Source organism: Eulemur rufifrons, chromosome 8 (assembly GCF_041146395.1).
Source record: "Eulemur rufifrons isolate Redbay chromosome 8, OSU_ERuf_1, whole genome shotgun sequence".
In the NCBI taxonomy this organism is placed as follows: domain Eukaryota; kingdom Metazoa; phylum Chordata; class Mammalia; order Primates; family Lemuridae; genus Eulemur; species Eulemur rufifrons.
The window spans coordinates 47281247-47295412 of NC_090990.1; the positions used below are offsets into that span (position 1 = coordinate 47281247).

General features: G+C 33.6%; 1 protein-coding gene across 6 annotated transcripts in view; it reads right to left on the reverse strand.

Moving 5' to 3' along the window:
* DOCK7 (dedicator of cytokinesis 7) overlaps positions 1–14166 on the reverse strand; it is a 205606-nt gene that overhangs the window by 80062 nt on the left and 111378 nt on the right. For 3 of the 6 annotated variants that reach the window (XM_069480082.1, XM_069480080.1, XM_069480079.1), the window contains exons 20-23: positions 13830–14061; positions 10442–10606; positions 7949–8118; positions 925–1017 (exon numbers count right to left, since the gene is read on the reverse strand). In XM_069480082.1, coding sequence (XP_069336183.1) covers positions 925–1017; positions 7949–8118; positions 10442–10606; positions 13830–14061 — 660 coding nt within the window. The remainder of the gene's footprint in view (positions 1–924; positions 1018–7948; positions 8119–10441; positions 10607–13829; positions 14062–14166) is intronic. The other 3 variants (XM_069480085.1, XM_069480084.1, XM_069480083.1) reach the window with 1 other exon arrangement.

Genomic DNA, 14166 nt, shown 5'->3' on the forward strand with positions numbered 1-14166 from the left:
TATTCAGAGTGCTGCAAAGAATGAAACTTTTATCTGTGTGATCTATACACATGCACATATCTAGTAAGAATATATAAAATATGAAAACATACTTCTCAACTGGTCTCATACCAAAAAAGAAATCAAGAATTTTGCACTCAATAAAGAAAATAAAAAGTTTAGAATGATTTCTTTGAGTTTTTCACTATTATCAAAAACCACTTTTCATGTTTGCCATATACTACATCAAATATAAATAATTTATAATATTAGATAAAAATTAAAAGTTTTCTTCAAGAACAGAATTTTCATTCAAAGCCAACACACAGATGAGAAGTATATTTTGAGGTATCATGCAGTATTAGCTATCAAGGAACTAGTCTTAAGTAAGCGAAATCTAATTTCATACTTTGCAACACAGTACAAATTAAAATAGACTTTTGCTTCTGGAATTTAATCTTATGGCATGGGGTCATACACCGTTCACATTTAATTTCAACTTATTACCAGTCTTTCTAATCAGTGATTATGAAGAAAATGACAAGATAATAAATGCTAAATCAAAATGGTACAATAGCTACACTTGAAACCAAAAGCAAATGGAAAACTCTTGGGTTTTTTCCACATAAAAATTTTTAAAAATTCCTATTAAAGATGTGCTACCCCTAAAGAAGAAACTGTTAAAAAGCCATTAAGTGTATAAGCAGCAGGCACTGAAATACTAATAAGGTGTATAAGGAGGGAAGGAGGAGGTGACAGGAAATAGGAAAGAAGAGCATTACTGGTATATTTGGTGGTATTCATGCATAGTAGTTGGAAAATGTGCTAAGTAAACAAAAATACACACTTGGAAGCAAGCCACTGAAATCACAGTATATACTAAAAAGTAATGGTCTAAAGGGAAACATCAGCAGCCAATAAAGAAACCTCTAATGTAAACACCACCTGTGTTGATTCTGCACTTGGACTGGGGTTGGATCCCCATGGGGCAGCTTTTGGACCACCAGTGTTAACCCAGGAATTGGAGCGATCTAAACCCTAAGCATATAATAGAAAGCAGTTGGAAAGGAAAGAAATATTACATGTTGCATGCTATAAATTATTCTTAAAGAAATCCAGACCTTCCAATGCAAACATGTTTTTAATTAGTACTGTTAAAGCAACCAACATTTTTAGGCACTTATAGAGTATTAGTTCACCGAAATTACCTTATTAAATAACATAATTTTTTAAAAAAATCACCAAGAACATTAAGTATAGAATGGTAATGTCTCTTTATGTAAAAACCCCTTTATGTAAAGTACCCCTTGAAGTACCAACAACTAAAGTTCCCATAGCACCACATACTCTGAACTCTCTTTAAAGACAGTACAAGTTAGCAACAGATAATTTCCTCGGTATCTGAGGTTTAAAGGAAAAAATGGAAGAAAAACATTCAATTCTTTGCTGAAAGACTTTCATTTCATTTCATCTCTCATCAACTGAAAACTACTATGCAGTGGTATTTCATAATTGTATTTCACCTAGCCTCCTCTTTTACTCTCTTTTAGAGACTGATAGGAGAAATTAAGTAAAAACTTAAGAAAAAAATAATACCTAATATTTGCTCCTTCCTAATAAAGGTAGTAGATGTGGGCTTGTGTTCAGTTTTATTGTACTTGTAATTAAACACAATGGGCTACTATTTTATATAAATATTATAAGGAAAAACATTATGCTGGGGTTGTCTATAGGAATTATATCTTCACCATCACCTTCACCAATTGAAAGTTTCTTTAATATGCTACTAATATATATGACCAGAAGTGAATTATGCCTATCTTTTTCTGAAAAGGGTTACTATGATTCTAGGTGAAGAGAACAGTGGCTTTACTTCTACTTCCTAAACCTGACTGAACATCAGAATTACTTGAGAAGCTTTATAAAAATTCAGATTCTGGGCCCTACCTCCAGAAATCCTGATTCAGCAATCTGGGATGGGAAACTGGGAATCTGCTAATTAGAATTGGAGCAAGTTGTAAAAGATTTTTAGAGGGTTATTGGATTAAGAATAACAAAGAAAACACAAGACAAGCTGACTAAGTATATCAGAGCATGAGTATGGACCCAAACCAGAAAGCACCAAAGGAAGGACAGGTAAAAAAGAAAAAAGTGGTAACAAAAGCAATCAACTCTGTCGGGACATTAGTGCCACCTGGTAAGCTTAACAACAACGGCCACACAACAAATGTGCAGGGCCCCACCTTAAAACAATTAAATCAGAATTGCTGGGAGTAAGGCCCAGACATCAGTATTTTTTAAATACTTCAAAAGTTTAGAAAAAGAAGAAAAATAAAAACTGTAACCCTCAAGGGCTTAGGTTTTAGGGAGACTACATTCTATGTTTTTTCCTATTTTTTCCCCCCAAATATAAAGAAGTTGAAATGATGGTACCATAGTCACCCATTTCTCCTCATTTTTGACACTGAATGTGTAAAATGGTAGGTAAGGTTTAAACCAAGGCTCTCCTGCTTACTAATTGTAAAATCTAAGATAAATTACTTAATCACTTTTTCAGTTTCTTATCTATTAAATAGGAATAATGATAGTATCTCCCTCATGTTGTAAGGATCAAATTAAATAATGGAAGTAAATTACTAAGTGCAATGTCTCAAATATATTAATAGTAAACTCTCAAAAATAGTTTTTTGTTTGTTTTTAGAGACAGGGTCTTATTCTGTTGCACAGGCTGCAGTGGCCTGATCATAGCTCACTGCAACCCTCAACTCCTGGGTTCAAGTGATCCTCTTACCCCAGCCTCCCGAGTAGCTAGGACTATAGGTGCACACCACCACACCTGGCTAAGTTTCTTCCTTCCTTCCCTCCCTTTCCTTCTTTCTTTCCTTTTCCTTCCTCCCTTTCTTTTCTTTCTCTCCTTCCTTCCCCCTCCCTCTATATCTTTCTCTTTCTTTCTCTCTCTCCTTCCTTCCATCCTTCCTCCTTCCCTTCCTTTTTTTTTTTTTCAAGAGATGGGGTCTCACTATGTTGCCCAGGCTAGTCATGGCTAGTCACAAACTCCTTGCCTCAAGCAATCCTCTTGCCTTGGTTTCCCAAAGTGCTGGGATTAGAGGCATGAGCCACTGTACCTGGCCCTCAAAAATAGATTTTATAAAAACTTTCCATACATATTTTTCCTAAAATGCTTTCTAACAAAGCAATTATACAATATCCAAATACTAGTAAAATTATATAGCCAGTTTGTTCAAAATAGAACACCTGCCTTCTCAGAACCCCATTACAATGTTTCAAATAAAAGTAAATCAACAGGCATTTGTTCTTCAGATCAGTTAAAACAAAATTTTCATTAGTCTCCAAAATTATGTCTCTACTGCATCAGTGTAAAGTTCTTTCTGCCATATTCAATTTTTACAGTCACTATTCATGTTATAAAAATAACAAAACATAAGCATTTGATTTTTTCAAAATTATTACTGTGCTCTTCTCTCCCACAAATTTCCACAAAAATAACTTTGCTATACTCTTAAATTCACTTTTTAACCATTGTTTAATAATTTCCTTTAAAACAAAGGTACATAATCAGTGAGAATAAGAAATAAATCTCATTGTACTATTATATTTTTTATATACAATACTGATGCTCTGAACAGTTACAATAACAGTCAAAGCTGACTATTTAAAGAAAACATATGGCCAATTATTTGGTAAAACAAATAACTTCTATAATTCAGGTGTTATAAAGCTAAAAATTATATCAAACAGCTCTTAGTTAAGCAAAGTCATCACTGATGTTTACTAACATAATAACTTTATGTTTACTGATCTCCAACTAACATAGAACAGATTAACCAAATGTGTGCACATGTGTATGTATGTATGTATGGGTTTTTTTGCCAAATCCCAGTAACATTATTAATTTTGTCCCTTAGATTAGCTCCTTTGCAAGGACCATATTGTATCTGATTTGACATCAACATTCATGTTATTACATATAAAAATCTGGTTTTATATTTACAGGTCCTCAGCATAGTGCCTAGCAGAGTAAGCACTGTGTTTGAGAAATAAATGAAAAAAATAGGAGGTGATATATGAGAAAGAAACTACATATCAGTGTAAAATTCCACCAGCATTTGATTAAAAGCAATAAAATTCAAACCTAATGTAACCATATACTTATAGAATAGAATGTTAAAATACTACTCCTAGAACTAAAAAGGCACAGATAGTTTTGGCAAAATAAATATGAAGAAAGTCTCACAAATATGTTTTTACAGCCTTTAGAGTAATAAAAGCCTGTTTATATTACATAAATATTCTTGAATTTTAAGAGTTCTGTATTTTATATTAGAGAATGAAGTATAACCAAAACTTTAATAAAGTCAAATCTCTGAAGATCTTTAAATATATAATCAATCCTGATAGCAAACAAAAGCGTAATTCAAGTTTTATAAAAGTAGTTTATTCTTTCTATGGTTACTCATACTAACATTCATTCATTGAATAAATATCTATTGAGCACCTTCAATATGCTGGACATCATAGGTGCTCTGGAACAAACATTCCTGCCATCATGAAACTTATACTCTGGTGAAGGGATATATACATTAAAAAATCAACATAACAAATAACTAATTCACACGCTACTTTAAAAGGTTGTAAATGTTATGAAAACCAAAAAACCCATAGAATAAGGGGATTAGAAGTCCCCGGGCCAAGGTAGGGGAGAAAGAGCCACTGGTTATACATTTAAATACAATGGTCAGAGAAAACCTCATGGGGAAGGTGGCTCTGTGAGTAAAGACTTAAAGGAGCTGAGGTTGTTAAGTCACAGGAGGATCTTGCTCAGAAAAATGACATAATCTGACTTAATTTTTTGTTTGTGTCTTACATTTTAAAAGCAACATTCTGGTTGCTATGCTGTGAACAGAATGTAGGGTAGAAGCAGGGAAACCATCTTTAAGTCTATACATTCAGGAAGAGATGATGGCAGCTCAGACCAAGATAGTAATACAGAGGTGGAAAGAATTGGCTCTACCTTTAACATGTATCCAAATCTGAACAAAAGGAATTAGAAAAAGCAGCTAAGTTTAGAATTCCAAAGAGAGATCTGTACTGGAAATATAATTTTGGGAGTCATTAGCATAACATTTATATGGTACTTAAAGCCATGGGACTTAATAAGATCACCAAGTCAATGAGTGTTGAGAGAAGACAAGAGGAGGTAAATAAGGACAAAGGACTGGAGCATTTCCAGATTAAGAAATGAGCAAAGGAGGAATCCACAAAGAAGACTGAAAATATATAACTACTAAACTTTAAAGAGGAAAATCAAGAGAGTGTAGCACCCTGGAAGTCAAATAAATAAACCAAGAAGAAAAAAAGAATCTAACTACATCAAAAGCTGCTGGTAAGTAAAGTAAGCAGAGTTCTGAAAATTATTAATAGCCACTGGATTTAGCAACAAGGAGGGCAGTGGCGACATTAACAAAGGCAGTTCTGGTGGAAGATGGGAGGAATATTTTACTGAAGTAAAGAGAAAGGGAGTAAAAAAAATGGTACAAAAGTATAGAAAGCAAAAAAGATAGCAAAAAACAGCATAGAAGATAGCAGTGAAAACGGAAACACTAGAAAGGACTTTTTTATATGAGAGAATAATAGCATGCCTGTATGTGGATGGGAATAATTCAGTATATAAGGAAAAACTGATGATACAAGAGAGGTATGAAAGAACTGCTAGAGTGAGGATTTTGAGAAGTTGAGAGAGGATGGGAGTTTGTATACAGTGAAAGGAATGGATTTAGAAAAATGAATTGTTCATCTAAAGCAGAGTATTAAATAGTAGAGAGTAGATGGTAGCAGGTGGGTAGATACAATGCTAAAACTCTCTGAAAGTTTTCTTCTGATAGCTTAGTTTTCTCAATGAAATAGGAGATAAAGTGAATAGGAGGACAGAGGGAGAGGTGTTTGGAGGTGTGAGGTAACAAAAGACATCATGAAATCATTTCCTTGGAAAGTAGGAAAGTGAAAAGAATATAGAAATATAGTATAATTGCCTGACAGCATTAAGGCTCTGGTGAGCTTCATTTCAAATGAGACCAGTCATCATGGTATTTCGCAAGACATGTTCTGGTCCACAGGTGATAACATGGCATAGGCAGTCAATTGGGTTTAACTATGTTTTCAGGTTTGGGAAGGATAAGGGGAACTGAAATACCATTATGATGGGAATAATTAATAATGATTAATCACAAAGGCTGGCTAAGGGGGAAGAGAGAGCATTAAGGGGATGAGGCACAATAAAAAGGTCACAGGATCAAGAGATTATAAGTTGCAGAGTTGAAAAATTATTGGAGTTGGGGTACTAGAGAGAAAAATAGGAGATAATAGAGAACAAGTTGCATGGTTAAAGTTAAAGTTATCGGTAATGAAAAGATCTAAGGTATGTCCATGGCTGAGGCACAGTAGAAGATAACATCACTAAGGAGGAGAGTTTCTTGAATTGCAAAGCCAATAAAATAGGAATAAATGAAGAGTAGCTGTGAATAAACTTCAGATTCTTTACAATTGTGAGATAAAATTATATACCATTATTATTAGAGATTATGACTAAATGATAATCTAGTATGAAAGCAGCTATCAAAATTTTGCAATAAAAAGAGAAAACAACATAAAAACTATTTAAACAAAACTTGATAAGGACAAGGCTGAATTGTCATAAAGACAAATTCTCATCTTGTGATGACTTTCTCAGAAATTAGCTTATATATATTTTAAAAAACATTATGCCCCATATAATGAACTTCTTGAAAAAAGGCAAAAAAATCATTCTTCTATATAGACCTCTTTGTTATAAATATTGAGGTTATATTCTACCAAATATATTATATAAGAAATATGAGTGCTTAATATGAATGAACATCATTAATGTAAATTATTAGTTTTTGAAAGTAAAATTTCTATAACTATGAATTATATATATTTCTGTAACTATAAGAATAGTTGTGACATTTCTGATCAATGTTCAAGTATTTCACCTAACAAACCAACTCAGATCTTTAAAAGTTCTATTATAGTTCAGACTAAGAGTTAAATATAGACCCTAGAACATGTTTATTAATTCTTCCTCACATCCTAATTAACAGACTAAAATCCCAAAGAAAAGTTGGCTATGGTTTTATAAGAATGGTATCTCCCTCCTCTCCAACAGCAAAAAATAAGTTTGAAATAGTTTGGCCAAAATATAACATAAAGTGATTTCTCAGCCTCAGTCTTACTGTGCTTTCATCCAGCTTGCTTAAACTCTGAGTTGTTTTTGTATTTTACATATAGAAAGGTAATAACTACTCATGCCTTAAGTATTTTTTGGGGGTTATAAAGATGGATGTTTTAAATAAAACATAACTAGATCTCATACTAGCTGGCCTCTCTCCTTTGTTGTCTGGGATAATCACTAACCATCATTAAGTAAGTCATACTTTTCTAATCCTGGTGTACCTTACATAGAGTTTCATGTAAAATACAGATCTATTACCGATTAAGGTTAATAACTATTCTTGCTGTTTTGTGGAGAAAGGGAGGCTCCTACTTGAAATCCATGATGACATGTCTCTTCTACATAGCAGTCACGTAGGTCTTCTTTAATTCTATAGGGGTCAATTTAGCCATTTTTCACATGATGGAGTATAAGACAGAAAACAGTAAATTATATGTAACTAGTCATCCTGTATAAATTTCAGAATTTGCTTTTTTTTTTTTTTTTTTTTTTTAGTAGAGTGCACAAATCAGTTTGCAATAGCAAGCATATTTGATAGAAGCACAAAACAGTGTTTACTGATAGAACAGAAACGGACAATTTCTTCCTTATTCCTAAGTCACATACATCTCAAAATTTAGAATAAGTAAAAGCAATTGGACATTTCTCATTTGTTCCTAAAATGAAAACCAAATTTACAAACACATGTCTTCAGTTTACCTTATTGCCAATGATTGACCGAACTTCATCATCTGGTGACGTGGGAGTCCCAGATATATCTGGATTACTATTACTAAGGCTCCGAGAACGATTTAAATTAAGGCTTGCAGGTCTCACAGCAGATCTAGCCATTGTGGCATAATGCACTGATCCTCCCAAACCCCCAGGACCTAGAGATGCATTTAAAATAGCACATAATTAAACAAAGAAAATGAGTTAGGAAAGGACTTGAAAAAAATTTGTCACTTTACAAAATTCCCAAAGATCATGAATTACTTTTGTTTCTAAATGAAAAATGCATTTAAAAGAAAAGAAAAACACTCAAAAACTAATGATAGCTACACAAAGATATTCTATTTTCTGGCAGTTTATAAAACCATATGAACTATAAATAAAATCACTATCTCTTCAATACTTCTGATTACATATTACATATAAAATAAAAAACAAAATTAAGAGTAAACACACACACACACACTATCTTCACTTAGATATAGTTGTATCTAGGACCCAAAATGTTCCAGCTGATGTCTCTTCCTTTTTTTCCCACCCCTTCTACTCTGCCCCTGATACACAGTCATTAGAGGAAGAGCCAATTTATTGCTAACTTTTCTTAAGTGAGACCATGCTTTATTTCTCTATCTTCATCAGTGACAATGTGAACAACAAAAAGACATCTTCATGATATACATATAAAAAACTAAAAATAATTCTATGAGCACAGCTATGTAAAAAAGCAAAGAATCCCTTTTTGTCTAAAACCAAGCATAATATCATCTTTCAACCATGTTCCATGAACACAAAAATATTCAGCAATTATATTCATAGCCTATCTCCACTTTTTTATTTATAGAAATCTTCCTGAATGTCATATTTGCAAATGATACATCCTATCAAATAATATATACAATCTTACATGCTGTGTAAATTTTTTTTTTTTTTTTTTTTTTTGAGACAGAGTCTCACTCTGTTGCCCAGGCTAGAGTGAGTGCCGTGGCGTCAGCCTAGTTCACAGCAACCTCAAACTCCTGAGCTCAAGCAATCCTCCTGTCTCAGCCTCCGGAGTAGCTGGGACTACAGGCATGCGCCACCATGCCCGGCTAATTTTTTTTTTTTCTATATTTATTTTTAGCTGTCCATATAATTTCTTTCTATTTTTAGTAGAGGTGGGGTCTCGCTCTTGCTCAGGCTGGTCTCGAACTCCTGAGCTCAAACGATCCGCCCACCTCGGCCTCCCAGAGTGCTAGGATTACAGGCATGAGCCACCGTGCCCGGCCACATGCTGTGTAAATTAACTAACTTAATTTATACAGCATGTAAAAAAGATGTCTTGCAAAATCTGTGGAATTCTAGTAGTGTACTGAATGAAAGGGTAAATGGAGGAGCACTGTAGATATTTCACAATCACTCAAACACTCAGATCTTCACGTAGTATAATATTAAAAATAAAGATAGAAATTATGAACCAGAATATAAGAGTCCATTGCTTCTCTTTTTGCAATTAAGTAAAGAAATAAAGTGGGCTAAAACTTAAAGTCAGATTAATATTATACCTAGTTTTCATAACGAATATCATAATTATTTGTCCCCATTATCAAAGTTAACATTGCCAATAGCTGGAAAAGGGCATTTACCATTATCACTAGTGTGATAGTGTCTGTGTAATACAGACAAATATCTGAGCAGGATGAAAAGTATGTACAAAATAATCATTAGCTAACTGAACAACTTAAGGGTTATTCAAACTAAGACATTCCACTCCCACATACATTGGAGATTGTATTTATATCACTAATCTCATATAAAAGATAAATAACTACTTGGGGTTCCAATACTCAGAAAAGGCTATATTATTTTATTAACCATGAAGAGATCAGAACTTTTCTAGAGCAATAGTCCCCAACTGTTTTAGCACCAGAGACCAGTTTCACGGAAGACAATTTTTTCACCGGGGGTGGCAGGGGATGATTTCAGGATGATTCAAGGGCATTACATTTATTCTGTAGTCAAACCTCTGTGCTAATGGTAATCTGTATTTGTAGCTGCTCCCCAGCACTAGCATCGCTGCCTCAGCTCCACCTCAGATCATCAGGCATTAGAGTCTCATAAGGAGTGTGTAACCTAGATCCCTTGCACGTGTGGTTTACGGTAGGGTTCCTGCTCCTATCAGAATCTAATGTTGCTGCTCATCTGACAGGAGGCAGGGCTTATGCAGTGATGCTGTAAATACAGATGATGCTTTGCTGGCTCACCCACTGCTCACCTCTGCTGCACGATCTGGTTCCTAAAAGGCCATGGATCAGTACCGTCTACATCCCAGGGGTTGGGGACCACAGTTCTAGAGAACACTCTTTTTTATGATTGTAGATTTCATAGGGTTTTCTGGCAACTACTGAGGCATCATATTTCTTCTTCAATGCCCAAAATTATCTCAATACTGCCATGAACATACAATTAATGAAGGACAGTTTCATAGTAAAAAGAATAAAATACCTGGTGATGGTGAATTAGGGTAAGTATTTGGTAGGCGAAAAACATAATAGATATATGATGCAAGAAGGCTGTTTCTGCCATGCTGATCATGATTTCCTTCCAAGTTTTTGTGAAGTCGATTTATAATAGATGCCATGGCTTCAAAAGATGCTTGACCTAGATTAACTTTTAAGAAGGAAAATACTTTTGTTTTAATTTTTTTTAAACTGTTTCCACAAAGATCAAAAGCATGTCATTTCTATATGCTTTAAGTATAGTGACTATACATAGTAGCTGTATAAAGATGGTTATTTGATGTTGATTTTAACAATATCTTGTATTAGCTAAACAAAAAATACTTTTCTAAACAAAATGAGAAAAAATTCTTTTTATTAATTTAATATGAAAATTGTATGAGTTTGATTAGTCAAAAAACAAAACACTACTCAACAGATATCTATTATTTTGTAAAACAATACAAAACACGTAAGAAAAAAGAAATGTCTCATGTCTTATCTTGAGAAGCAACTTCTCATTTTAAAGATGACTCTGAAAATCTAAATAGCATACAATGAGCACATATTACTTTTGTTTAAAAAAATTAAAAACATCAACAATAAAAATGGATTACTAAAAATATTAAGATAAGAAAAAAATGGTGAATAAGCAATTTTATTGAAATGAGTAAATCTGTAAGAGGATTAGAAGGGAAAAAAGGGCTAGAAAAACAGGTTGAGGTAAGACTGTATAGTATTAAATATTCTAAATGCCAGGTTAAGCAATATTTACTCAGTGATTCAAGTCAGTACATAAGAATTTTGCAAGGGGAATTCTGATAGATTGCACACTGAATAAATGGGTAAACTGAACAGCTATTTTGAGCAACAGAACCTCAGATTCTATGATTTATTTAATCAAGACAAGAAATTATAAACAGATAATGAGGCCAATTAAGTTTTCCTAAAAGTGGAACAATCAGATAAAACAGTCACTTGGAAAGATTAATCTATATATACTGAACTAGAAGCGAAAGAGACTAGAGACAGAATACCTGAGTGGAGTTTACCAATCCTACCTATGTTCCTGGTTAACTCCATTTCTGTTTTCTCATAACAATTATTCCAAATTATCAGAATTCTTCTTAAAACTTAGGTCCTCTTTACTCCCTTCCTAACAAATCTTGCCCCCATAGAAGAAATATATAAAGTATTAAAGTCCTCAAGATTTTCTATAAATTTATCAGAATCTAAAACTACTTTTCTCTCCTTTCCAAAGGAAGCAGTGCCCCTCTCTCACATAAGAGTGATCCATCCAACCTTCACTCTTATCTCATAGACTTCCTTCATTAATCAAATCCTTTCTCACTCCATACCATATTTATCTCTCTTCTCCCAACTGGTTTCTCTCAGCAGGTAAACATGCTCAAATCTCTCCACTTTTATGACCTACTCAACCCTGCTTTCTCTTCTGACTAAACTTCTTAAAGGAGTCTCAGAAACTTCTTGTATTCCCTTCATTATCCGCTGTTTACTCTTTAATTCCTTGTCTTCCGGTTTCTACCTTCACTTAGACTAAAACTATTCTCCTTAATATCACCAGTGGACACTTCTCAAATATAGCCGCTAAGAGAGAGACTCTAGAGCTTGTTTGAATCTTGTCTGCCAAGCTGAGTGACTCTAGGCAAAATTTTTAAGATTATATTCATTACTCATTCATGAAATGGTGGTCATAATGACACCTGCTACATCAGGCTGTTGTGAGGATTTCAAATTTTTTTAATTAATTTTTTTTTACCCATAAGACAAGGTTTCCTGTGTATCATATGTTAATATAAAGAAGGCACATAGCACTATTCCTGGTACACAGTAAGTACTATGCAAGTATTTGCTATTATTGTTACTACTATTATTTTTACTTACACAATCCACAACAAAGAGCAATGCTAACTTTTTTTTCTTAAAACCTTCTCCCATAACTTCTGTTAATGGTACTGTTTATAACCTTGTAATCTATACTTTCTTCTCCAACAGTCATCTGTCTTTTATCAGGACCTCCTCATTTTTTGCAAGACTCCCAATTTGTCTCCCTGCCTCCAGATTTTCCCACTTTCATCCTAGCTCCATCTTGTATTCATATCTAGCATCTTGTAGAGCCATTTTTTGAAAGGCAAACTTGATCACTTCTCTAATTAAGATGACACCCTTCAAAGGCTACTAATTCCCTACAGAAAAATAGTCTCAATTTCCTAAAATGTCATGGAAGACTCCATTTCATCTCCTATTCCCCATATCACCTCTAATTTATAACTAATTACTTACAATTCCTCCTCCAAATTTCTAAGTTCATTTATCTGTCTGTGTACTATGCACATGCTGTTTCATCTCCCTGGAATAATATTTTCCTGTCAGAATCCTATTCATCTTTAAATGCTTAACTCAAGAATTACCTCTATTTAAAAGTCTCCCCTAAAAAAAAAAATCTAAAGGAATTGAATACTCCTGTCCTTTGTGCCACCACTCCACAAAAAACTTCTTAACAGGCTAGCTGAAATTTCTTTCAAGCTCAACTTCTTTTCAGGATTTGGGTAAAAGATGTTGGCAAAGTAAAGGTAAACCTTTAACACATTAACTGCCATGTGAGTTGTATTTAACTCACGCTAGTTTTGAGCCCAGGGCCTCGTGAAGCATATGTAACTCACATATCTCTTCACTTTGGGAGCCACAAGAACTATTTTTCAAGTTGCATATAACTCATGCACAGAAAACAATAAAAAAAATAAATTTTTCATTAGCTTAGAAAGGATAGTTTTGTTTTCCAAGTTTTTATTTGAAAACCATGGCCCCAAGGAAAAAAAGTTTTTTCTAGTGTGGCAGTCAATGTGTCATAAAAAGGGGTAGAAATGAGGAATACCTCTCCTTCCAGAACAACACAGAAGAAAAAGAGAATACAATGATTTTGAGCAAATGAAGGAAAAAATAAGTAGATTAAATGGAAGATAGCAGATAAATGAAAATGTAGACTAGGTACATTATAAATCCTGTAAAATGTAACACAATTTATCTGTTTGCCTGTTTGCTTAATTGGTCCGTGGGATCTTAAAGTCAGAAACCATGCCCTGGACAGTACCTATCAGTGTCTGGTACACAGTAAGTGCTTAATAAATATTTGGTAAATGAATAAATTTATTGGTTTCCATAATTTGAGTAGAAGTTTTAATATAAAAATAAACAAAAAATGTTATCATTTTCTGGTACTAGAAATAAGTAAATAACAACCCCCCACCTCTACCCCATAAAACTAAACATAGTTCTTATAGAGAGCAAATAGAAATCATGGTTCATTTTTTTTACAAATGTTAGAAATGCCAAGTATAAATTTGATGATTCATCCCTAAACCAAAGTAAATTACCTATTTGGCCAGCAATGACAGGAGGTCTAACAACTAAAAGTATCAGTTTATCAAGCAGAAGATGAAGAAATCTGACCACTGGTTCCAACTGAGATGAATTCAATGCTGAAATACTGCTCTTCAGTTCATTTTCTAAGTTATTTTCCATGATTCGCATGTCTCCAATTCGGACTGGGAACATGTGTTCATCCAGAGCATTGACCAGAGCAAAAAACTTGTCAAGATAAGGATCCTAAAACAAATAATGAACAAAAGCACTAAACAAGTATAACTATAAAATTTCCAATTCTGAAGAACTATGGACCATTGTCTCATATTAACTGATAATATTAAAAAG